Genomic DNA, 25683 nt, shown 5'->3' with positions numbered 1-25683 from the left:
GTATTTGATCACAAAAAATATTCTTTCTTGCAGGTGATCTTTGCGACTACACATTGGTTACGAACATGGACTATCCTACAACGGCCCTCTTCGCAGGACACCCTTGTGGCGGCGTTGCATTTTTTGGCCCGGGTGGCCAAGGACTTTTTTGCCGGGGTGTATGGGTGGCAGTCTAGTCTTAGGATTGACAGCTATTAATGTGCTTGGCTTCTATCAAAAAAAAATTTGTAGGGTTGTGTGCCATTAGGGCAGAGGCCGGGAACATTTCAAGGCGATGTATCAACTCAATGTATCAAACTTGAGATTAATAAAGTTTCCTTTTTCTAAAAAAAATGTAGGGTGATGAACTGATGATTGATAACATGAATGGAAAAAGCTAGCTGACGCCAGTGTCCTATTCTTGCCTTGTCATGGCCGCACTCCTGACGCCAGCCTGAGGAAGAACAACAAAAAGAATTGCAGGGTAAGAAACGAAGGGAAACGATACTCAGCAGGAGGTATTCTACCGTGAATATATATTTCTTGATAGCTAAGTAACTTTCTGCCACCAACATTCTCCACTGACAATAAAAATAATATGTTCTGCAAGCTTGTTAGTTGCAGTTTGTCAATGTCTCGCTCAGTCTTGAAGAAATAATCACAGCACACTTGAAACAAACTGTACAACTTCGTAGTTTGTCGATGTCTCGCTCAGTAGTGAATAAATAATCACAGCACACTTGAAACAACTGTACAACTGTGTTATCCATTTTACTTCTATAGCTCATTATTTGAACACCCCACCTCACAGAATCTATATTGAGAACAGCTCTTCATTTGTTATATTCATCATCTATTCTCATCAGGGTGCTTGCCACCTCCCTCATGGATGGCCTGGACTGGAAAGCTACTTGTGTGCATGACATCGCCAGATCTAATAAGTCCAATGCTTTTGACTGCTCATCTCCGTGCCAGTACATGATCTCCTCATCCAGACAGTTCATCACAATGCAGTGATATGCACCAAATGCACTGTATACATCGCTCTTCTCGGTCAATCTTGTGTTGTATCCATGCTCTGGGAGTAAATGAAAACAAGTTAACTTAAGAAAATGTGATGCTACAATGTGAATTTGGAAGAAGGAATCTTACCTAGAGCAATGCAGCCGAGGGTGCCAACAACAACGGACACCATTGAATCTGCATCCTCATCATCTACAATCTTCCCCATTGCCAAAATCTGTGATCTTAGGCACCCAATCAGCATCCATCAGTATGTTGCTTGATTTGACATCCCTATGTACAATCATTGGCACACAATCATGGTGCAGATAAGATAACCCTGTTGGTGGAAAGTGTCTCTGGGACGGGCGAACACAACAACAGTAAGGAAATGCACACAAACTGAGTAGGGAGTCTTTTCTCTCTCTATTCAATGTGTCGAATCAATGAACATTACAGGGGTATTTATAGGCGGCGTTTTGCCTCCCAAGCGCAATTACTACTCTGCGTCTTTACAACGGTCATATTTCCATAATATTCCTGGACGTACACGTAATTTCTCCATTACAGTCGTGAGAGGATTACAGCTCAGATGGGCCCCGCTGCTTCAGGCAGCCTTCTTCGCGACAATCACCGTAGCCGCGCTCCCCGAAGGCTTTCCTTCCTCCGCCGGATAGCACAAACGCCTCAGGGCACGGCCTCGCGGCGTCTTCGGCCAAACGACCGAAGGCCATCGTATCCTTCGCTCGTCATTCGCTTCAATGCACGTGCCGTGTTGTCTTCGCGTGTCCTCGGCGTCCAGGCCGAGGTTTAGGCGAAGACCATCCTATCCTCCGCTCATCCTTGGCTTCAACGCACGTGCCGCCTTGTCTTCGCGTACCTTTGGCGACCAGACTGAAGGTGGTGTCCCCAACAGTAGCCCCTCGGAGCCTTGGTCCGAGTCTTCGGGAGGAGCGTGGCTTCGATCTTGTGGGCGCCGCCGGCACTCGAAGCGCCACCCTTCGGGCTGGGCGCCGCAGCGGGGATCGGCGAACCGCAGTCCGTGCGGTCCTGCAAAAAATGTTTCACATTTTGGCCAAAGAAGCAAAAAAATTTGGAGTTAGTCTGTTAGCTTGCACCCCAAAGTTGGCGGGGAAAATTTTGGCGGGAGAAAGTTTCGGAGTTCGTTCCTTTAATGCCGAGAAGACAATTTTGCCCCTCGGTCCGTTTGCCTCAGACACGGAACGCGGGGGTAAGGGCATCTTTTCACTTCGCGGTGCTGGTGTTTTTTGGGTCGGTCGCCCCCCCCTCTTAAATACCGGCGCCGCGAACGGTGGGCGCTACAGCTCATTGCGTTTGTCTCCCGGCCACTCAGCATCTTCTCTCGCGAAGGTTTGCTCGGAGCTCGTTCTTCTTCGACTCCCTTGACCACAACGATTCAGAAAGTGGCGGCGTCAGGAGATTCTACTTCTTCGGAAATGGCACCGAAGAAAGATCTTTCTAAAGGGCCAACCACCACCGTACTTGGCTTGTCGAAGATGACGCCATCCCTCCTCGACGACCTGGTTCACCAAGGCATTGTTTCTGCAGACGACGTCCGCGCACTGCCGAAGGGTGAGATGATCGCCCATCCTCACCCCGATGAAGTGGTCGTCTTTCGTCCGCTAATCTTCGGATGCCCTTAGACCTCGTGGTGGTGGACATCTTTTGCCTGTTTAAGGTGTACCTGCATCAGATGACACCAACGTCGATTCTTCGGTTGAGCCTATACATGTGGCTAGCGAAGACCTGCAAAATAACTCCGAGCGTCGAAGGTTTTGCCCGTGCTTTCAGGGTTCACTATCAACTGAAGAAGATTTTTGTGCAATCCTCGGGAGGCGCAGAGATATCAGCCATCCCTCAGTACGGTTGCTATACCTTCGCTTTCCACAAGAACTTGCCCTGCCCGGTGGCTGCGAGCAAGAACAAGTGGGCCAATGACCGGTCGTCCCACTGGTTCTACCACAAGGTTACATTGGACCCAACAACGAAGACTCATCCCCTTGTCATCGACCACATCCCTGCTCTTGGTGATGTAACGAAGATCGCCTCCCACGTCCGAGCCGAGGACGAGGCTCTGCTCGCACTGCTTCGGAAGCTGTCGAAGACCTTCGGCACACGCGACACATCGAAGAGTTTGTCGTGTGCGACTGCTTCCCCGTCAGGGCCGGTTGGACCATCTCTAGCTGGTTGGCTGAGGATCGATGGATCGAAGGTATCCCGATACCGGATTTCGCAAGTTCCTTCAAACTTCGGGCCGAACGTAAGTTTTTTATCACTCGGTGTTTCACTCTTGCGAAAGATACTACCCCACTATCACTTACCCCTTGCGCCTCTTCGGCGATGCAGGTGTTGACCCAACTGTCGTTGAAAGCCGGGCCGACGAAATAGTCAGGTGTTTCATGCTCGGGGTCTCTCCGTGCCTTGTCGCTTGGCCGAGGTGAAACTCGCCGAGGGCCAGGGTGCCGCCCCTACAGGTGCCTTGGAAAAGGCGAAGAGGAAACACGCATCCTCCTCGGCGGCGCCGAAGAAACGAAGCCGGATTCTCGACGCCATTTTGCATCCTGCACCACTGCAAAGCAAAGGAGAGTTCGAGGACGGCGGGAGTGAAGATAACAACCGTCCATCTGTCGAAGCGCCACCCCTCCCTGCTCCGAAGAAGGTAATGCCACTGAACGTGGCCCCGGCGTGCCTAGACCTTGAGTTCATTACAGCCGTCGAAAGCGACGATGAGGGGGGCGACGAAGAGGTGAAAATCGAGATCGACTCCCCCCCCTCGTTCGCCCGCGGTGTGCAAGGATCCTGTGTCTGGCCAGGATGTTAAGGCGCCGTCCGCGCGGGACACGGCCTGCTCCAGCTCCGAAGGCAAAGGAAGCAATGGCGAAGACGACAGCAGCTCTTCGGACAGCAGCAGACTTTGTTCGTAACACTGATCCGGAGGCCGTCGTTGCCGAGCTGGGTGCGAAACCCGCGGCCATGCGTCTTGGCGGCAATATTGTGAAGTCTCTTCACTTTGAAAGCCGGGACCGAGAGCGCGCTCTCCTAGCCGAGGCGGGGGAATCTTTTTGTTTCTTGCTGATGGAGAAAGAACTGATGGAAATTGGGCTAAAGAATATGCTGGAGGATGCCCAGGACTTATCGCTTAAGGCCTTCGTGCCCGCGCGGTGCGTGGCCCGGCAACTGGTGGCCGAAAGCAACTCGAGGTCTGCTATTTTGGACCTAGAAGTGAAGGTGGCCGCCCTTGAGGAGGAGAAAGCTGCACTGCAACTACGCCTTGACCAGTCCACGGCGGAGAAGGCCACCCTTACTATAGAGCTTCTAGCAACGGCCGAGCGGGCGGTCAAAGCTGAAGATGCAGCAAAGGCCGCGAAGAATCTTGCCGAGGAGGCGGAGTCCCGCCGTACCGCGATGCGGAATCGACTCCATACCTTCAAGGAGGCAATAAAAACTGGCACGGCAAAGTTGCGGGAGGAGCTTCCTAATCTCCTCACGAAGTATGGGCTCGTGGCCCCTGACATGTATTCGGAGGACACCGATACTGTTGGGCTGGAGGCATTCTTCAAGTGGCTCCGTGCCTGCGTCACCATGTTGGACGCTGGGGCGCATTTCCATGAAGACATCAGCGTCGTGTTCGCCGTTCGCACTCTGAGCGCCGCAGTGTATGGGTTATTTCCCACTGAAGCTGGCAGAGGAGGCAGTCCGTCCTGAGACGCTTCCGGCCTTGGCGAAGAATATCGCCAAGAACTTCATGGACCACTTTTTCAGGGGCGAAGGCCGTGCTATTGTGTGGCGTGAGGACGATCGAATGAAGCCCCAGGTGACTGCTTGTTTTTTCTATTGTGCTGCTTCTTCGCTTTGAGAGTTGCTGATTGCTTCTGGGTATTGGTTTTTCTTAGCTCCAAGCTAAAGACGACGCTGTCGCAGAGCCCATCCTCGCTGAAGCTGCGACGAATGCAGCTGCTGAAGAAGGACCTAGGGGTGAGGGTGATCAGGCTGGTGGGACCGCCGTGCCGCCCTCTGGCGAAGACGGTCGTGGGGCTGCTGGCAAAGCCTCGGCGCCCAAAGACCAAACAAGGGCGGCCTCTTCTCACCGTGCGGCTGGCGAGGTGTGAGGGTTGTAGCTCGTGATTGTGTGGACAAGTCTTTTGGTTGTAATTAAATATTTTTTAAAACTAACACCTTCGATGTCTGCGCAGGACCCTGTGTTGGCCTCTGCGCAAGTGACCGAAGGGATTCTTCCTCGAGTCCTGAAACGGGGAAACTTCTATGTTGCTGGTGTGTCTTAGGCGAAGTTTCATGCCCATCAACCCTGGCTGTCATTCGAAGATTTTTGGGCAGATAGGAAGCGCGTTTATAAGCATCAAAATGCCGATACAAAACGTTTTTTTGCTGAGTTCCAACGCGATCCGGAGAAGCACGCGAAGATTCTCGCTGACCGTGCGCTTCATCGCGAAATAAAATGAATTCTCGACACCGATAAGCCGTATAGTGCTCCCGCTGGACTCCTCAAACCCAAACCGGAGCCCGTGGACGAAGAGCCATTGTCTCCACATGAATTTATGTATCGTCGCAAAGGCATGTTCGACGAAGGCTCTGGTTAATGTTACATTGCTGTAACAGGACCGCCCAAATTAAACCGGCTTAAGTGCGCTAACTATCATCTTAATGTTTAATCAAGTTACTGTGCACTTAAAACGGTGTAATCCGGACGTCTGTCGGTTTAAGGATCGAAAAACACTGGAAGTCTCGCACGAAGACGAGCACAGATGATTACAAGCAGACAAAATTTCTCAAAGTTAATTTACAAAGTGGAGTTTTACACACAAGTTTACGTAAAATATCAGAGTTCAAAATGCAGCGGAAACTAATTAGAAGTTGAGTTTAGAAAAAGAACGATTACTACGATGACGTGAGGACGTCACATCGAGCCCACCGATGTGAATCCTAGTTAGCTCCAGCCAGCAGCAGTTACCTGAAAACAGGGTGACAACAAACCCTGAGTATACTAATACTCAGCAAGGCTTACCCGACGTTGGGTATACTTAGCCCATTATCTAGACATGCCAGGCTTTTTGGCTCTGGAGTTCTTTTGCTGAAATGCTGCTAGGAGTGAATCCTTACTTTCAATATTTTAGCTCCATTTAGTACAGCGAGTATTAACTAAATTCGCCTAAACATCTAGAGCACACATGGTGGAGCAGATTATTCTTCAGTAACTCACAAACCAATCTTTTCCATTCCTCTTTCATTCCATTTTCTTACTACGATGTGACAAAGAGATCAAGGCTCTCATAACCGCGAGTCACGGCGAATCGATCCGATTTAATCTTGCAAGGTGGACCTAACTCACACGACACATGCAAGCCCTGTCGGGCCACGTGCGTCAACTGTTTCCACATTACCACGGCATCTGAACTACGCCTGCTAAAACCCAGGTGATGGGCCCCTCGCAGTGAACTCCCGGAGAACCCGGAGGCGGCATCCTATCCAACACCCGCCAACTCCCACGCCCAGCGTAGCATGGCGGAATTCAAATCACCGCTGTAAGGTGGTACACAGCTTATCGGTTTCGACTACCTCCTACTTCCGGTATGTGGTTAGTACTGTTCAATCCTCGATCAGCACTGCCAACAACGGAACGGTCCTCAATCGACACAGGCGGAGGTCCACTTTCCAAACATTCCATATCCATAATCCAATTCCTCTCCGCCCGGTCTCCATTTTTCTTTCCTCACAGATTCATTCTCAAACCACTTTTCCATAAGTAACCAGGACCTATAGCTCGCGAGTGACAGGAATCACTCGACTTCTACCGAGCCCTAATTAAGCATTGCAATACTAACGACCTGCACACTAGTGGAGTAACTGAACGTAAATGCACAATAATTATATAAATAAACATTGAATACTGAAGTTAAGGGTTATGCTCCGGGGCTTGCCTGGGATTAACACTGAATTAGTTAGTGTTGGTTAGATGACACTCGCTTGACGAGCACCTGCCTTCGGTCGTGCACATCGGGATCCATCCATCCATCTTCTGGATATGTCAACCAAACATCATCTTCGGGTTCGGCTCCGACTTTATCCTTTAGCTCCACGCGTCGTACATCTAGCGTACCTATATGATATGCAACGATGCAAATGCATGAACGTAAAGAAAACAACACACGAGGCATTTAAAAGGCATACAAGATAAACCGAGTCACACCACACCGATTTAAGCACCAAAAGGTGTTTAATTAGATACTACTCAAATCTTCCATAGAAAGATAGCAAGGAACATCAAGTATGGTAAGCAAAGCACGAGAGAGCAACTAAAGACTTTATTTAGCTAACAAGCCAACATAAGCAAGTTTTATAAAAACCACCAACATACTAGCTCTAAATGATTTCACAAGGTTAGCACATGAACAAAACAAGTTGCCGCAATTATCTATGCAGGAAAACATTTCTTAGCAATAACAAAAGAAAAACTATATCTAGGAACCATATAAATGTAAAAACTTGTCATGCAGCAAGAACCTGATAGCACAACTTAATTAGCATGACAAGATACTGATAAAGAGTGTAAAAACAATTTACCAATATTTATTGCTAACATAAAGCATTTATTTTAGCCTAAACAAGACAAACTGAACAAAAAAATAGATTTACACACATGTGCATAGCTTTTGGACATGAAATTTTTACAGTGAACTAAATATGCAAAGAGTAAGCTAATGCATAAATTTCATAATTTTTCGACTTCCAAAACTGCAGATATTAAATAAACAAGGTAAAACAAGCATTAATCATGATTAAATCAAAATATCACAGAAACATTAAACAACTAGCAGCTTAATTATTTTTCCTAAGTTATACAAGTCAAAAAAAACGCTAACCCAACTGGTTTTACCTTTTTACCATTTTTCTACTATTTACTAAGCATTTTCAAAGCTTGCAACCACTTAAACTAACATTTAAACTAGAGCAAAAACTATTTAGAAACTGAAGATCAACCTGTAAGGAAAGTTGTAGATCTTAGAACAAGGAATCTAACAAATTTTAGTTTGCATTTTTCTGATTTTTCTATGATTTACTACAATTTTTCAAAGTTTCAGCCAATTTATTGCAAAAGAGCCCTTCGCAGCACTATTCCTTTGAGTCTATACTTGTGCAGAAAACCCCCTGGATTTGTCCCTATTGCTGCGTGGGGTCCCTGGTCACTATTTTTGAGCAGAGGAGTATGGAGAGCAGCGATTCAGGCGAGGGGAGGGCTTCCCGGCGACGAGGAAAGGGTGGGGGAGTACGAGGGACGTGAGAGCTACCTGCGGGTGGTCTCGGTTGACGCCGGGGTGGCCGGAGGAGGGCCCTCGGCGGGAGCAGGAGCTTGGCGGCGGCGGTGGCGGCATGGGGCGGCGGTCCGGCGAGGCTGGGCGAGCAGGGACGGGTTGGGGACCTTCAGTGGGCCGAGAGGGACCCGTTCCGGGGCTCGGCTCGAGCGGAGGTGGTCTGGAGGGGAGGGTCGACGGGGAGCAGGAGCTCCGGGCGGCTCCAATGGTGGCGGTTGGTGACTGAGCCTATTCCGGCCGTGGGGTGCTCACCGGCAGCGATGGAGGGGTGGATGAGCACGAGGAGGTCGAGAGCTACCCATTGGTGGGTTCGGACGAGGTTGGGGGCGGCCGGAGAGGGGGTCTCCACGGAAGCAGGGGCGCGACGGCGCTGATGGCGTGCGGCGGCGCCTCTGGCGCACGAGCAGGGGCTCGGCCCAGCTCAAGAAGGAGTGGAGCAGGTGCGGGGCGAAGCGAGGCGGCCTAGGGCGCAGCAAATCGGCGGCAGGACGGTGAGGGGTGGCCGGCGCAGGGCTCGGCGATGCGCTGCACGACTTCGGCTCCGTCGAGGAAAGGAGGTGAACCAATGGAAAAAGGCTAGGAACGTCGAGGAGAGCGGCGAAGCTTCGAGGCGCGACGACGTCTGCCGCGACGGCCGACGCGTGGCATGGAGGGCGAGGATCGCCGGGCGGCGACGCGTGGGCGGCATGAGCGCCGAGAGCAGATAAACACTGGAGAAAAAAAGAATGATTCAACGAAACTCAGCTCGATTTTGACTGTCCAAAACTCAAAATTTCATATAGAAACTCGAAAAATTCCAAGAATGAAAGTTGTTCAAAATTTAATTTCCTCCAACTTTTGTTTCATGCAAAACTTCATTTGAAAATTAAATCATAGTTTAAAATTTGAAATTTTGAAACCAACTCATTAATGTCCTTTTCAAAGCGAAATCAAAAGTTTTCTTCAAAGTTTGTGTTGAAACTTGAAAAATCATAACACGAAAGTTTTTCACCACACCAAACTCTACAACTTTGGTTTTAGGCAAAAGTTGATTTGAACAAGAATTTCAAAGTTGTTTTTAAAGCATGTTTTATTGGGTTGAAACCTAGACATCATTTCATGTGTTAAAGTACTAGCAAAATTTAATCAAAAATATTTTATGCATGCACGGTTAGTGTTAATGACGATAACAAACACATGATTAACCTTAACTACAGGTAATTAACACCTGGGGTGTTACAATTGCCCTCCATTTCAGGGGACGACTTTGAAGCATTTCTTCGCCGAACAGCTGAAGAAATTTTAGATCACACGATCCGCGAAGACATATCTAAGGTGGACCGCATTATCTTCGAGAAGGAGGCCTCGGATGTAACTGTATAATTTGTTGTGTCTTCGCGTCTTTGTGCGAAATGTATGTTCTTATTGTAACAAAACTTGAACTTTGTCTTTGTAGTGAATGTGTTCTTCTTTCCCGTTTACCCTTCGACTGTGCAAAAATATGTGTTGCGAAGCGCCACCCCCCCCCCTCTTTGTGCGGGCGAGAGGGTGAACGTGTTTTGTTTTGTTCGTCGGCGCCGCTATCGCGCGTGAATTTATTTTGCGAAGCGCCACCCCCCCCCCCCTTCGCTCCCCCTTCGCTCGACTGGCGGGGATGACAAATCTGCATGTGGTGGCTGTTAGCCCCTTGGGCCCTCGGCTTGAAAAGGGTGCTCCTGGCCTTCGGCTTTCGCGTGACAGGACTTTCCGCCTTAGGCTTTCGCACGTAAGGACTTTGTTAGGGGGACCTTCGGCTCTTTAGCCGGAGAAGGTCGCACCTAGCCTTCGGCTTTCGCGCGACGGGACTTTCCATCCTTCGCGTTTCATGCAGAGGGATTTTTCTTTATTTCTTTGGAAGTGAAGCTAAGGGAAGCGAAACCACTTTTCGGGATTGCCCCCCGTGCTTACTTCTTTCAAACATTATGGCTTGCAATTTGGCCGATGACTCCCCTCTTCACTTTGACAAAGAGGGATAGACTCTTCGGCGCCTCCTGAGTATACCTGTGCCTTCGAGATTCTTTTTGCAGGGGCCTCGTTTATATTTCCCAAGGGGTTACGTAGGGTTCCGCCTCGTTAAAAACCTCACACCTTCGACGCCCAACTTGAGCGCGCGAAGGCTTCCCCCGTGAGGAAAAGAGTACGGGCCCTTCGATACACTGTGCGAATCTTCGCAAACAAAAAAAATTGCATAAAAGGAAGAAGCTACTCTACGAGCCCCTTCGGTTATTTTCCTCTGGCAGCTCTTACACAGTTCCTACATAGAGTACTTCTAAAGCATGTCCTTGTTCCAAGAATATGGGTCTTCAGTGCCTTCGAGCGTGCGGAGTCTGCAGGCCTCCGGTCTTGCCATGGACGCGACGATAAACGGGCCTTCCCACTTGCTGTGCATCTTGCTTTTTTGTTTGGCCTTCAGTATTCTTCGAAGCGCCAGATCTCCCTCTTTGATGTCTCTGGGCTTCACTTTCTTGTTCTTCCACCTTCATGTCTCTTCTTGATACTTGCCCAGGTTGATTACTGCTTGCACCTTGCCTGCTTCGATCGTGTCGATCGAAGGCTTCAAATCCTCTTCGACCATGTCTATTCCTTCCGCTGTTCGCCAAGATTTGAGTTTGATTTCCTCTGGTGTTACGGCCTCTTCGCCGTATAGAAGCTTGAATGGGGTGAATTTTGTGGCCCTGAACTCTATTGTATTATGTGACTATATGACCCTGGGCAGCTCGTCCGCCCACTTTCCCTTCGGCAGCTCGGTGATATTTTTCTTGATGCCTGCGAAGATGATGCCGTTGGCCCTTTACACTGCGCCATTTGACTACGGGTGGTAGACTGAAGTGAAACATAGGTTCGTGCCCAATTGAGTACTGAATTCTCTGAAAGTTGCGCAGTCGAACTGCTTGCCATTATCCACTGTGACCTTCGGTACGCCGAACCGACATACAATGTTCTGCCAAAATAATTTCTGTAGGGCTCCGGCCGTGATGGCTCTGAGCGCTTTGGCTTCGACCCATTTGGAGAAGTATTCAACTGCCACTACAGCGTACTTGTAGTTTCTCGGATCTATAGGCAATGGCCCAACAATGTCGATGCCCCACCGTGCGAGGGGCCATACCGGAGGCAACAACTGCACTTCGTCGGGTGGAAATTTGTTGTACGGGGCATGCCTCTGGCAGTTTGGGCATGTGCGAACCACTTCGTGTGCGTCTGCCACAGCCGAAGGCCAATAGAAACCTTCACAAAAAGCTTTGCCTACTAGGGCCCTTGTCGCGATGTGCGAGGCGCACATTCCTGCATGTATCTCTTCGAGTAGCTGTTTGCCTTCTTCTCGCGAAATGCACTTTAGGAGTGGCGCGTAGACCCCCCCCTCGGTATAGCTCTTCGCCAATGATTCTGTAATTTCGGGCGCGAAGCGCCATTCTCTTTTCTTCCTTCTCATCCTCTGGGACAAAGTGTCCGCGAAGGTAGGCCATGATAGTGGCCCTCCAGTCGTCTTCGCTTGTTATGGAATTGATGAATTTTGCGGGCTCTTCGGCGCAATTGACGGAGGCCTTCTTTAATGTTTCAAAAAACACATCTGGTTGTAAAGGATCAAATTGTGCTGCTGCCTTCGCCAGCTGGTCGGCTTGCTTGTTCTTCGTTCTAGAGAAACTGCGTATACTGAACCCAAGGAAATACTTCCCCAAGCTTCATACTGCTGCCAAGTACTTCGCCAACTCTGGCTTCAGAGCTCTGTTGGACTTGTTGATGTGGCTTGTGATCAACTCTGAATCAGACCTGATCGATAGTCTTCGCGCGCCCAGCGCTCTTGCTTTACGAGGACCTAAGAGTAAGCCTTTGTATTCTGCAACGTTATTGGTGCATCCCTTGAAGTCGAGTCTGACTGCATACTTCAGCTGTGTCCCCGAAGGTGCTGTCAAGACCGCCGAAGCTCCGGCTCCATCTCTCTGGTAAGCCCCATCACACTCGAGTTACCATATTGATTCAATCTTCACCTGTTCATGCGAAGGTGTAGCTGGAGTCCAGTCAGCAATGAAATCTGAAAAGACCTGCGACTTCATTGCTGACCTAGAGACGAAGTCAATAGTGTGTTCGGCCAACTGTGTAGCCCATTTGCCAATTCTGCCGGAGGCTTATCTGTTCTCAAACATGTCCCGAAGAGAGAAAGAGGTCGGACCTTGATCTTGTGGCTCTGGAAGTAGTAGCGAAGCTTTCGTGCTGCCATGACCACAGCATATGCCATCTTTTCCATTTTTGAGTACAATAGTTTTGAGTCATTGAGGGTTTCGGAGACAAAATATATAGGCACCTGCGTCAGTGCCCCTTCGACTATGCGCTCTTCGACGAGAGCAGCACTGACAGCTGCGCCTGATGTAGCGATGTATAACAGCAATTCCGTCTTCTCCGATGGGCTGGACATGACTGCCAAATTTTCAATGTATTGCTTGAGGGCTTCAAAGGCCTTCGCCTGCTCTTCGCCCCACTCCATGTTGCCGGGGCCTTTCAATGCCTTAAAGAATGGAAGACACTTTTCCACTGACTTGAAGATGAATCGGTTTAGTGAGGCCAACCTGTCTGTTAACTTTTGCACCCCCTTCTTTGTAGTTGGCGGTTTCATCCACCTAATGGTTTCGATCTTCTCTGGATTTGCCTTGGTTCTCGTTTCAGTGATCATGCAGCCTAGCAGTTTGCCTCTTTGGACGCCAAAGACGCACTTTTCTGTGTTTAACTTCAGGCCATGACGGCAAAGGTTTGCGAATGTTTCACGGAGGTCTTGAATGTGATCTTCCTTCTTCTTGCTTCGGACGACCACATCGTCAACATACGCAGAGATGTTTCTTCCCAATTGATCCCCCAGTACTTTCTTGATCATTCTGTTGAATGTGCATCCTGCATTTTGAAGGCCTTCTGGCATTCTCACGTAGCAATATGTCCCGAAAGGAGTGGTGAAGCTGGTTTTCTCTTCGTCTATTTTGTTCATGAAGATCTGGTGATAACCGGAGAAACAATCTAGCATGCTTAGCATCTCCGAACAAGCCGCCGCATCAACCAATGTGTCAATGCGCGGCAGTAGGTATTCGTCCTTTGGACATGCCTTGTTGAGAACTATAAAGTCTATGCACATTCGCCACTTCCCGTTCTTCTTTGGCACCATGACTACATTTGCGAGCCACTCTGGATATTGGACTTCGCGGATGACCCCGCGTCCAGCAATTTTTGTACTTCAGCTTGTGCTGCTTTCTATCTTTCTTCGGACATTGTTCTCTGGTCCTGCTTTACTGGCTTCGCCTTCGGATTCACTTTGAGCGTGTGTTCGATGATCACTCGACTGACCGCTTGCAGACCTGATGAAGACCAAGCGAACACGTCTTGATTGTTGCGCAGGAATTGGATGAGTCTGGCCTCTTCGAGCCCCTTTTCGATGATTACCATTCGGTCGGGCACGTCTTCGTACAAAGGTACTTTCTTCGTGTGCTCTGCTGCAGATACTCCTCCTGACTCTTCTGGGTCTTCGCCCATTGCAGCCTCTGTGTTATCTTCTGGCGTTTCGATAATGTGGACACTCTTGTTAGCGGTTGATGCATTATCTTCGCATCTTCTTGCTTCTTCCTGATTTCCGAAGACTGTGATAACTCCTCCGGCCGAATGCAGCTTCATGCATAGATACGACTGATGAATCACTGCTGCGAATTTGACCAGAGTGTTGCGGCCGAAGATGGCGTTGTAAGGGTAGTTGATGTCCACCACATCGAAGGTTATTGCTTCGGTTCTTTGTGTGGCCCCTTCGCCATATGTGACATTGAGCTCTATCTTGCCGAGAGCTTCAATCCTCTTTCCTCCGAAGCCAATAAGTGGGTATTACGACTTCTGCAGGGATTTTTCAGTAAAGTCCATCTTGACGAAGCACTGCCACACCAGGATGTCTGCAGAGCTTCCATTGTCTACTAAAATTCGCCCTACATCATTTCCTGCGAAGTGTACGTAATTCTTGCCAATGTTGGCCCTGATCATGAGGGGGTCATTATGGGAATAATATTGCAGCCGAAGATCTGCCTGTGTGAAGAATATCAGAACATGCGACCAAGGTGTTCGGAAGCATTTGCCTTTGCTCATATGGGAGACAGTTCTGAAGTATTTTTTGCATTGCCTTTTCGTCTCGTGCACCGGTTCATTGGATCCTCCGAAGATGGCATTAATGATGTTGACCATACGAAGGTGTGTCGATTGCTCTTTCGGGTATCTGGCTTGGTTCAAGTTTTGGAGATGGAGGTAAACCTGCTAGGTTATAAGACTGTGGTGTGGAGCTCCTTGATGATGTTTGACTGTACTGCGGAGAGGTGGGAGCATTGTCGTTGGTTTTGCCCAGGTTTATTCCGAAACCGATCATTCATGGTGGTCCCCACAGGTTGCCAGTACCCCGGAGACCTTGAAGTGTGTGCGTTCGGATGGATAGATAGATAGAGACCGACCCCACCCACGGAAAAGGGGCAGAAAACATAAATCCGTTCTCTCCCGCAAGCAATCGAACCTCCCCCGAAACAAAGTCGGCCTCAAGTGCCAGAGCACACAGCTGAGTCCTCCCCCTTCCGGCGGCGTCAATGGCGACCGAGCCCAAGATCCTCGAGCTCTCCAACGGCAGGATCACCGCCAGGATCACCAGCTGGGGTGCCACCATCACTTCCCTCCTCGTCCCCGACGCCCACGGTCCGCATCACCATCGCAGGTTCCTTCGGCTTCCTCGGTTCCTCTCTGACCCCCTTTTTCTTCCGGCGAAATCGTCGGCGCAGGGAATGTCGCGGATGTGGTGCTCGGGTTCGACGACCTGGAGCCGTACATGGTGAGAGGGACCCTCGATTCTGTTAGATGCAAGTGTTGTGCTTTTGACTTTTGACTCTTGGGATAAGCTGAACTGTACAGTTCAGGTGTGTTCCCTTACCAAACGGATGCAATTTGGGATATGTGGTTAGTGCCCTGATTTCTGGCTTGATGAACATAATTAGTCATATAGATAGATGTTTTTTTTCCGAAAGATCCAGAACCTTGCGGTTCGGCGTATATTAATAAGAAGAAGAGAATTGACCCTAAATAGGTAAACCGGGCCCGAAAACCACACAACAGAAACTACAAAACCTACCACTATAACACCTACAGCAAGCAACACCGGCCGGTTGAATTGGGACATCAACCGGGACTCACTCGACTTTGGCTGGACGGATTGGGACATCGACAAAGCCACAACAACTTACACTCCGCTCGGTCGGATTGAGACATCGTCACGAGCCACCACAACTCTCCGCCCGGTCGGATTGGGACATCGACTCGAGCCACAACCTACACTCGCCCGGTCGGATTGGGACCTCGACCCGAGCTGCCACGAACTCTGCCCGGTCGAATTGGGACATCGACACGATCCACCACAACCCACAACACAATCCAAAACAAGAGAGAAAAGGAAGGAAAAAGAAGAGAAAGCCCTTTCGAAAGCCGCCAACGCCGAATGATGCCTCCAAGTCGGAAAAGCCTGACATCGTCTCCAGGACGCCGTCGATGCCAGCCCAAGAGGGGTTGGGCTTTCACCTGCCACATCCGACATGGGAGCCCGACGCCCAAGACACCGTCCACAGATAGGAGCAAGGTTCGAGCCAAAGATGCTCGACATCGCCTTCAGGAAGGAAATGACGCCAATGATGCCAACGACGCCGTCCCAAGGAGGGATGGGTTTTCATCCGCATCATCACCACAGTGAAAAGACGGTCGGCGTCACCAGACCACCACCATGGTGTTGCTGGCGAGCCTCCGCGCAGCCGCAGCCAACGACGCCACCACGGCGACACTAGCGCACGCCCGAGCAAAACCGACATCGGCACACGCCACCATGGCGCCGCCGACACACCGCAGCACATGTTGACCAGACACAGTCGAGAGCGCAGACCCGAGCGGGGCACCGAGCAGCGCCGAAGCCGCAGCCACCAAGCCGCGCATCCCTCGGACGGCGACATCCACGCCCCAGCGACACGCCAACACAGGGGCCGCCGCCGCCGCCGCACCCCGCCGGGCACCTGCAGCAAATGGCGCCGCCGCACCCGCACCTTACCGCGCTAGGCCGCGAGCGCCGCCGCCGCCGCCACCGCACCGTGCCCGGCCGCTGCCTACCGTGCGCCCCGCGCCCGGCCGCGAGCGCCGCCGCCGCCGCCACCGCACCGTGCCCGGCCGCTGCCTACCGCGCGCCCCGCGCCCGGCCGCGAGCGCCGCCGCCGCCGCCGCAGTCCCGCAACGTGCCCGCCGCGCAACTGCCGCGGGCGCCGCCGCAGCACCAGCAGCAAGCCCCGATGCGCTCCGGCCACGGCCGCCGGCGCCGTGGCGCGCCGAGGTCCAAGACGAGCAGATTTGGTGGCCGAGGGCGTGGATCTGGCCGTTCCCGAGATGGATCCGGCTGGGGGAAGCCGGGGATGGCCGCCGGCGCCACCATCGACGGAGCAGCCACCATGATAGGGCGAGAGAGAGAGAGAGAGAGAGAGAGAAAGAGAGAGCCGCCGCCGCCTTCCTTGCAGCCGCACGGACTTCCGGCGGCTGCTCGGGCGGCGGCGAGACGGGGGGCGCGGCTGGAGGGCGGTGGCGCTTTGGGAGGCGGTTCCGCCCGAGCCGCTCCGGAAGAGCGACGCGGGGGACGAGACTTTTCGTCACGTCGAATCCACAAGTCATTTATAGATAGATGTTGGACGACTGTTTTTGGCAATGCAGCAAATTGTTCACTAAAATAAATAGAAAGGTGGTGTAGAGTTTAAGATGCGATACCATGGTGGAGAAGTTCTTTTCAAGGGAATATTGGTAGCTTTGTGCAGCACCTTGGATATGCCCAGAGCCCCAGACTGCCTCCATGAATAATGAAAAAAAAACAGATTGCTAATTTTAGTCCAAGTTCGGGCCTTGTTCCTTCAAAAGTACGAGGGAATGATTCCCTTCAAAAGAAACATGACCAATATTTCAGTTAGTTCCGTACGCTGCAGATATGTATGTCTCTTTCTGTAATTTATTTAAGCCTTGATTACCACCACCATAATATGGTCCATCCCCAGGTGCCCGGGCTTAGTTTGTTCAGTTCTTGTCTAACTTTTTATATCCAACCGTACCCTTGAACCCAATAGTAGTCATTGAGATATGTATGGCTGAGTGGCTTAAGGCATTGGTTTGCTAAATCGACATACAAGAAACTATATCTGTATAAACGTTCTAAATTTGTGGTATTCTGTTAGGTTTTCCTTATTTCTACTTTGTATTTGCAGAAAGGCATTTCACCTTATTTTGGATGCATAGTTGGCCGAGTAGCAAATAGGATCAAGGATGGCAAGTTTGCCCTAAACGGAGCTGAATATTCATTACCTATCAACAATGGACCCAACAGCCTTCATGGTAAGGTTTCATAAATTCAGCAAAGCTGGGTAACCTCTGTGGTAATTATGTTAGCTAAATCTTAGGCCTTGTTTGGTTACCATAAGTCACCCCCTGACTTATGTTGGTGACTTATTTTAAGTCACTTTCCTTAAGTCACCTCCTATTTGGTTGTAGTGACTAAATGTGTGCTGTGAAATAAAGACCATTGTGCCCCTAAATAATGCTAATCTGGTACCCCTAGCGCAGGGGTAGGGGTGGGAAAGAGCAAAAATAAGTCCTTTTAAGCTACCCTTGAGTGACTTATGGATTTAAGTCCCTCCAATCCATTTTAGTCCCTATAAGTCAGGTCAGTTTTTTTTTCTCGAACACGCAGGAGAGCTGCATATCTTTGTATTAAGAGGAATAAGAGGTTGGTCCAATTACAATCACCTTGGACCCGAGTGAGGGCTGCAAACTTAGTAGACTAGATAAATTTGTGACGTAGATAAATGTTGGTCCAAGTACAATAGTCAGGTCAGTTTGGATCTCAAGTGACTTAAACAGACTTAAAGTGGGGTGACTTAAAATAAGTCAGGGTAACCAAACAGGGCCTGATACTACAAATGTGTGACCTAGTCTTTATTTAGTATAGTGACAAGTTTTATTGTAATACATTTATTGAACTAACAATTTCAAATCTATATCATCAGTTCATTAGTACTCAGTACTGTGCAATCCTTGTAATTTTAACACCTGTCCGTTTGTTAATGTCTAGATAAATGAATTCTATGGTAATTTGTTTTTTTTTGTGTAAAAAACTAATTCTGCAGTTCGAGATGATGTTTTCTACATTAATGCCTGCATCGTTTGTCTTCTTTCTATGTAAATAAACTTTAATTTTGTTGCTTAACTCTGAGTGTCAGGTGGGTTGAAGGGATTTGACAAAGTCGTGTGGGATGTCGTAGAGCATAAAGATGGTGAATGCCCATCAATAACCTTTCAGTATCACAGCAAGGATGGGGAAGAGGGTACATTAATTAGCATCTTTGTTTTACCTGAAGATCTCCATGCTTAGTAATTTGGCTGACTCAAGCTTTGACTGTTGTATTATCTTCAGGTTATCCAGGTCATGTAACAGTGAGAGCAACATATTCTCTTCCTGAGGCTACCACTCTAAGACTTGACATGGAAGCCACACCACATGACAAAGCCACTCCTATCAGCTTGGCACAGCACACTTACTGGAACCTGGCAGGCCATAACTCTGGTGACATCTTGAATCATTCAGTTCAGATCTGGGGGAAGCACATCACTCCAGTTGATGAAAACACAATTCCCACTGGTGAGATAATGCCTGTTGAGGGCACACCTTTCGACTTTACTACAGAGCACAAGATTGGGGAACGCATCACTGATGTTCCTGGAGGGTATGATCATAACTATGTGCTGGATTGTGGCGATGAGCAGAATGGCGTGAAGCACGCCGCCAAGCTGAGAGATCCATCAAGCTTGCGAACTCTGGACCTCTGGACTAATGCGCCGGGCATGCAGTTCTACACCGCCAACTATGTGAGTGGCATCACTGGCAAAGGGGGTGCTGTTTATGAGAAACATGCCGGTGTATGCTTGGAAACCCAAGGGTTTCCTAATGCCATCAACCAACCAAATTTCCCCTCTGTGGTGGTGCAGCCTGGAGAGAAGTATAAGCACACTATGCTGTTTGAGTTTTCAACCTGAATATTGAGGCTGTGAACAGCTCAAATGGTTGCACTTGTAGAATGAAAATAAATGAGCAGAAGAATAAGGTGTGGTTGGCACATATCAATGACTGTATCAAGTCATGCAACCAGAGAAAAATGTTCTTGAATGCTCAAAGTTAGATTTACATATTTCTTAATTAGAATGGTTGCGTGTAATTGAGAACATCAAAATGCTTGGGAAAGGAGGGCCTGATGCAGTGGTAGTCTGCCAATTTGTGGTGCTAGAGGTTCTAAGTTTGAATAAGAGAAAGGGTAGTGCTGCCTAGAAATGCTCTTCCCCATATCCCAGTTTAGATGGGAGCTTCAAGCACTGGGTGATCCTTTTGTTTTAACATGCTTGTGAACTATCATCTTTTCTATATTTTGGTGAGTGTAATGCTGCAGCAATATTCTTTCATCCTTTGGTACAAGCATCATAGGCATGTCTAGTAAGTAGTAAGGATAGAACTCGTTCAGGTTGGGTATCTATGACGACCCAGAATGCTATTCGTCTAGATTTCAGGACATGCAGAAGTCAGTCACACCTTGTTGATGCTAAAATTGTAAAATACATATCATGAACAATCAATGAACAAGATATGCCTGGGCTCAAAGAGTTCAGCACTTGTTTCGGAACAAAAGTAACAGTCAATGAACAAGATGCCTGGGTTCAAAGACGGTTGAGCTGCTGGATGCAGCGCCCACCACCCGCGTTCGAACCTGGCTCAGCGTGCATATTCACGCCAGGGGCTGTGTCCCTTCAATAATCTTTGTGTTGGGTTGTGGCGTGCATACACAAGCGTGAAGAGAAACTACAGCTGCACCCAGATGAGAGGCGTAAAATAAAAGGTTCCCTCAGCAGAAACATTTCCTCAGTTGAATACATGTCTGGTTCATTTCTGAATTTATCTTCAAATGATGGAATGCTGCAGCGAAGGAGATTTCCTTACTTTTGTTGCCTGCTCAAACGAAAAAGCTATCTCAATGAGCTTTGGCTCTGATCCTTTCAACCCACCAAAGCAGATGGCGAAAGGAACACCATTTGAAGCATATCCAGCTGGAACAGTGATTGCTGGATAACCGCCAATGGCAAGCAAGCTGTGAGCAGATGCACCTGGGGCTACAATTGCATCTAGTAGATTATCTTGCATTACTTTCTCGAGGCCTCTTTTACACAGTTTGTTCAATCTGGCAATGGCCCGCTCCTCAGTTGGACCAATGCCATTTGTTGCTTGAGATTGTATGAGGTAGTCTTGACCAAATTCAGCCAGCCTTTCCTGTTATTCATAATGCTATAGTTCATTTATGTTTGACAAAATTAGCGAGGAAATTAGATGCACATAAAGATGATATGTACCTCGATAGGGTGCTTGTTGTTGAAGTTGATTATGTCAGATAATGATCTAACAGGTGACGTGGCTAGCTCAGATAAGTAGGAGTTGAGCGACAACTTGAATTCGGCAAGCATAAGTGCACGTTCACCACTTTGCACGGCATCGTTAATGACATTCATGCTTGGTATCTCAAGGTTGTCCTCCAAGATGGCACCCATTTTACTGTTAGTTTCGTCACACCGTTCAGGAGTAAGAAAAAACTCCTATGGGAAAGAACACCAACAGTAGAACAAATGTATATCTATTCAGTAATTTTTGCTATTAGGAATTTGTTGATCTTTTGCAGAAGCATCATTCAATTTATCACAATATCAAGTAAGGAAAGGCTCATATATAATAGGAAAACAGCACATCATAATCTGCATGAGAGTACACTATTGACATTGTCAACCGAGAGTTTTAAGGTGCCAAAAGATGCAGATCATAGTTATTATTTCTTGCCCAGGCCCCGAGAAAAGGGTATTGAGTGAAAATCATGGTACATAGCTAAGAAAATGAAAAATGGTTGCATTAATAACCTCAACTGATGGATGGCTTTTGCCCTTGGTGATCTTGGCATTTAGCTCCTTTAGTTAAAGAGGCAATATTTGAGTCTTTAAGTAAAACCAGAACTAATCGTCCCATGATGTCTTGTTCTATTTCCAACTCACCTAATTTAGCCAACATATCATTTAGACTAAATAAGCTCTGAAAAAACAATTAGGAAATGTTGGGTTACTCTGAAAAATAATTAGAAAAGGTTACAATAAGCTACTTGGATTAAGATTTGCTAACCTAGTTACTTTTTACCCTGGATTAGATGCAGCCATATGACCTAGAACTTTTTCCACCGTAGCAACATGATCGTTTTATATTTCATATGGATAACTATCATTTAAACAGCAGTATTAGTGCACACTGTCACACTGACACTGGGAAAATGTTCAAGAAAACAGGTGTTACTCCCAGATAATTCCATGAAGATATTGAGGCAAAGTACCTCATAATGTTGAAATGCTCACTGAAGACCATTTCTTGGACAGACCCAGAAGGAAATCGAAAGAAATCCTTCCTGAGAATTCCCAACCTCTTCCCTCTTAGTCCATCTATGTTCAAGAATTGCCTGTAACCACCTTCTGGTATATATTGTGAAGCCTTGTGAGTAGCCTCTGCATCTCGGGCATCATAGCCAACAATTGCTTCCAACACATGCACAGCATCCGAAACTGTTCTAGTGATGGGCCTAGATCAAGTAGTTTGCATCACAAAAAATGGTTAAATAGTGTTACCAGATCAAACTCAAGTGAGCGAACATCAAACTGTAGCAGTAACATCATTGCTCAATGACTTGGACACAAATCAGAATTTATTAACTCATACCTATTACAGGTTAAGTAGTTGACACACCAAAAAACTAGTATTTCTGGCTTTCTGCAAAACTTGCAGAGTGTTTCGTTCATTCTTTTATAAAGGAGAAGACTTTAGACTTACATTAGTTAAATCTAGCATTGCAGTCCATAAAGCAGCATATAGTGTTGTAGTAACTAAGTGATGCAAACTCTCTTCCTCCGAAAACAAAAGCCACCATGTTTATTGGCCATTTGGGCCACTAGGAGACAATTCTTAGCTGTACTGAAGGACAAAGAATTTTATGTTTCAGGAATAACTTTGACATGCTGGTTAGTTTTCCATGTTCAGCTATGCGTGCTCACGAAAATATAGCTTGTTGTGGTCAGTGTTCCATCAGGGTAGTGAGACATAAATTCAAGAGAAAGGTATTAAATGAACATGAACAGACAATCCAAATCCAATTATGATGAAGCGATATCTCCTTTGACATCAATTTTGTGATCTTTTGATAAAAAATTCAGTAGGATCACTATGTTTAGTGTATCAGAAGAACAAAGGTAGCTTAAAAGGCACGCATCAAAATCAGTTGCACATGGTCACTCACCCAACTGTGTCCATCCTTGGTGATATGATGATGACGCCGGCACGGCTGGTGAGGCCGACGGTGGGCTTTATCCCGACGACGGAGTTGTAGCTGGACGGGCACATGATGGATCCGTCCGTCTCAGTCCCAATCGTGATTGCTGCCATGTTTGCTGCCGCCGCAATCGCGGAGCCGCTGCTGGAGGAACACGGCGTTGCCGACGGCACATACGGGTTCTGCATCGCCATCCCAAAATGGCAAAATCAATGGCCATTGCATTACCGCATTTGGTTCTAGGAGCTGCAAAGAAACCAATTTGCTATTGGAGTTTCCAAGGAACTGAGAGATGAGGCAAAGAAAGGGGACGGACCTTGCCCTGGCCACCACGGGGGCTCCATCCTGCAGGGATGCCGGGGCCGCGGAAGTTGCACCACTCGCTGAGGCTGGCGGTGCCGAGGAGCACTGCGCCGGCGTTCCGGAGCCTCTCGACCACGCCGGCGTCGCGCGCGGGACGTGACCCGACCATGGCTATGGATCCGGCCGTCGCGTTCAGCGTCCCGGCCGCAGCGATGTTGTCCTTGAGCAGCACCGGGATGCCGTGCAGCTGCGGGAGCGCGCTGGAGCCGGAGCGGGCGGCGGCATCGGCGCGGTCGGCTGATGCTAGCGCGCCGTCGGGGTCGAGCTCGATGACGGCATGGAGCGAGGGGTCCAGTGACGCGATGCGGCGCAAGTAGAGCTCGACGAGGCCGCGGGAGGTGAGCTCGCCAGCGGCGAAGGCACGGTGTATGGAATCGATGGTGGCCTCCTCCAGCTCGAACGCAGCGGCCGTGGCCCCGCCCGTGCCGGCGAGGAGCAGGAGGATGAGAAAACGTAGCGACGGCGGCATTGCCATGGTTACTGACTACTGAGTGCGTGCGTGGGCTCAGGTCGCGATTTGGGAGTTCCTAACTGATTGTGGCGTTGACCAGCACGAGCTGAGAATTGAGATGTGCGATCTGGAGTTACGTGATTTTATTTTTTGAAATAATAGTATTTTAATGGAAAATTGCGAAAATAAATGCTGAAAAGAAAAATTGCAAATCTAGTAGGCGACATACTCAAAAGCCGACAAGGGACCAGGGACCTATCGACCGCTAACCCTCGTGGCAGCCTAAGTTGATGCTAAGTAGAGGCTGATTGGACTTATGGGCTAGGACAGGATCTATTGGCTCCTGAATAGCCGATAGACTTGTTGGCTCTTGGTTGGCCGATAGACTTATCGGCTACTCCACAGCGGATAGGTCCTGTAAAGAAAGAGAGAGCCAGTGAAGATACCTACACAACATTGCTAGGTAAACAATGATAACGAGATGGCTTAGGTAAGAAATGATGACCATGACCTACACGACGTGAGTAGGTGGCGTCTCGTCCGTGGCTAGGGTTTTTTTAGTTCCCCGTTAAAAACTTTATACATCAATTATATTATATTAATATTTGGACACATACATGACATATTAAATATATATAAAAAAATCAGTTTTCACATATTGCCTACATATTGTGAGACAAATCTTTTGAGCCTACTTAGTTCATAATGAGACAATAAATTGCTACAGTAAACATGTGCTAATGATAAATTAATTTGTCTTAATAGATTCATCTCGTACTTTATAGACGTGTTCTCTAATTAATTATAATTAGCCTATGTTTAATACTTCAAATATGAAAAAAAATTATTTCAAAAACTTTACCAACCGAGCTCCATTGCATGTCATCTCCAGGTGCATGTGCGCAGAGGTCCAGCTGCATGTCATCTCCATTACATAATTTACATGTCATCTCCACGTGCATGTGCTCTCGGATTGGCAGCCGTTAGACTGTCTCAAGGGGGTAACCTCTCAAATCCACTCTCTAAAAAGAATATTCTTCTTCCTCTAAACAGATTCCGCACTCCATATCAAAATCATCTTCAACAATACACTCCATACCACATCCTCTATACCCCACCATCCAATATTATATATATATTTTCCTCAACACGTCGCAGCAAAGGATGGCCGTTGGCCTCCGTCAACGTTGATGGCCCGACAGCGCGTAGGATACAGGCCGACCGTATACTCCCACAAATGGTGTTTCTCTCTCCTCCCCTCATATTTGCCGGATCCTTTCCAGTGCGCCGCTGGAGCACATCCCGGGTGCTCCCACCCCCTAAAACGGGATATCGGGCTGTGTCCAGTTCACCGCTGGAGAAAGTCTTAGCCTTTTAATAACATCCAGCGAACAGCTAGCTAGTCCGGCGCACACGCAAACGATCGTGCGGACAGTAGCGGGGGCACTGATGCCCTGTTGGCTGTTGGCCTATTGGCCAGCCAAGAGCCAATAGGTCTATCGGCTGTTCAGCAACCAATAAATTCTGTTAGTGCCAACAGGTCCACTGGTCGTGGTCCCAGCTCCACGTGGGCTGCCACTAGAGCTGTCCCACCCAGCGGCCGGTAGGTCGTCTTTCGGCTTTTGAGTAGCCGACATGCTACTATATTTATAAAAAAAAATTCAGCATTTATTTTCACAATTTTTCATTAAAATACTATTATTTAAAAAAATTAGAGTTAGGTTGTTCGATAGGTTTTGGTTTTTTTTTTCTGGTGCCACGTTACTCAAGAATCAAGATGCAACATAGGTTTGGATCGAACTCATGTGACCATGTTGTTTAATAGACCAGTGAATGACGCGCGCTATCTCATGCATGGGGTGTATCATTTCTGCTATTAAGAGGTTTGCGAACATATTATCTATTGATATAATCTGGTGTGGTCGACAATGAAGCGATAAAGTCAAAATATGCAGAGTGACAAGGCCAGATAGCCTTTGTATCCAAGCCAAGCAGTTCACACAGAACTAAACTTTTTCGACAACACAGATGAAACATTGCTCTTTTTGAAGTAAGAGCT

The 25683-nt window shown here is 48.4% G+C and overlaps 2 protein-coding genes and 2 long non-coding RNA genes across 4 annotated transcripts; 1 reads left to right on the top strand and 3 right to left on the bottom strand.

Annotated features, from left to right (window-relative positions):
* Positions 1-561: 561 nt before the first annotated feature.
* Positions 562-17576, bottom strand: LOC120651343. The gene is made up of 3 exons (XR_005666128.1): positions 17136-17576; positions 1132-1275; positions 562-1057 (listed from the first exon to the last, which is right to left on the bottom strand). It is a non-coding gene; the product is annotated as an uncharacterized LOC120651343 (long non-coding RNA).
* Positions 6867-8741, bottom strand: LOC120651342. The gene is made up of 2 exons (XR_005666127.1): positions 8307-8741; positions 6867-7117 (listed from the first exon to the last, which is right to left on the bottom strand). It is a non-coding gene; the product is annotated as an uncharacterized LOC120651342 (long non-coding RNA).
* LOC120651341 (galactose mutarotase-like) lies at positions 14814-19868 on the top strand. Its single transcript, XM_039928818.1, has 5 exons — positions 14814-15044; positions 15128-15177; positions 17624-17750; positions 18635-18739; positions 18829-19868. The coding sequence occupies exons 1-5, from the start codon at positions 14939-14941 to the stop codon at positions 19446-19448; spliced, it is 1008 nt and encodes a 335-aa protein (XP_039784752.1). The 5' UTR covers positions 14814-14938; the 3' UTR covers positions 19449-19868.
* A 109-nt stretch (positions 19869-19977) lies between these two features.
* On the bottom strand, positions 19978-23729 carry LOC120651340 (probable amidase At4g34880). Its single transcript, XM_039928817.1, has 5 exons — positions 23127-23729; positions 22778-22992; positions 21824-22066; positions 20808-21006; positions 19978-20727 (listed from the first exon to the last, which is right to left on the bottom strand). The coding sequence occupies exons 1-5, from the start codon at positions 23646-23648 to the stop codon at positions 20362-20364; spliced, it is 1545 nt and encodes a 514-aa protein (XP_039784751.1). The 5' UTR covers positions 23649-23729; the 3' UTR covers positions 19978-20361.
* Between the last annotated feature and the right edge of the window lie 1954 nt (positions 23730-25683).

The sequence above is a fragment of the Panicum virgatum genome, chromosome 9K (genome assembly GCF_016808335.1).
Source record: "Panicum virgatum strain AP13 chromosome 9K, P.virgatum_v5, whole genome shotgun sequence".
Lineage (NCBI taxonomy): Eukaryota > Viridiplantae > Streptophyta > Magnoliopsida > Poales > Poaceae > Panicum > Panicum virgatum.
This window is presented reverse-complemented; position numbering and strand designations above follow the sequence as displayed.

Excerpts from the sequence above, each read along its gene's own strand:
- LOC120651341 (XM_039928818.1), top strand. The coding sequence starts at position 14,939 with ATGGCGACCGAGCCCAAGATCCTCGAGCTCTCCAACGGCAGGATCACC. Across the intron at positions 15,045-15,127 it reads CCTCGTCCCCGACGCCCACG|GGAATGTCGCGGATGTGGTG; the intron begins GTCCGCATCACC and ends TCGTCGGCGCAG. Across the intron at positions 17,751-18,634 it reads TGGACCCAACAGCCTTCATG|GTGGGTTGAAGGGATTTGAC; the intron begins GTAAGGTTTCAT and ends TCTGAGTGTCAG.
- LOC120651340 (XM_039928817.1), bottom strand. The coding sequence starts at position 23,648 with ATGGCAATGCCGCCGTCGCTACGTTTTCTCATCCTCCTGCTCCTCGCC. Across the intron at positions 22,067-22,777 it reads CCAAGGATGGACACAGTTGG|GCCCATCACTAGAACAGTTT; the intron begins GTGAGTGACCAT and ends TACTTGATCTAG. Across the intron at positions 21,007-21,823 it reads GAGCATTTCAACATTATGAG|TAAAATGGGTGCCATCTTGG; the intron begins GTACTTTGCCTC and ends CGAAACTAACAG.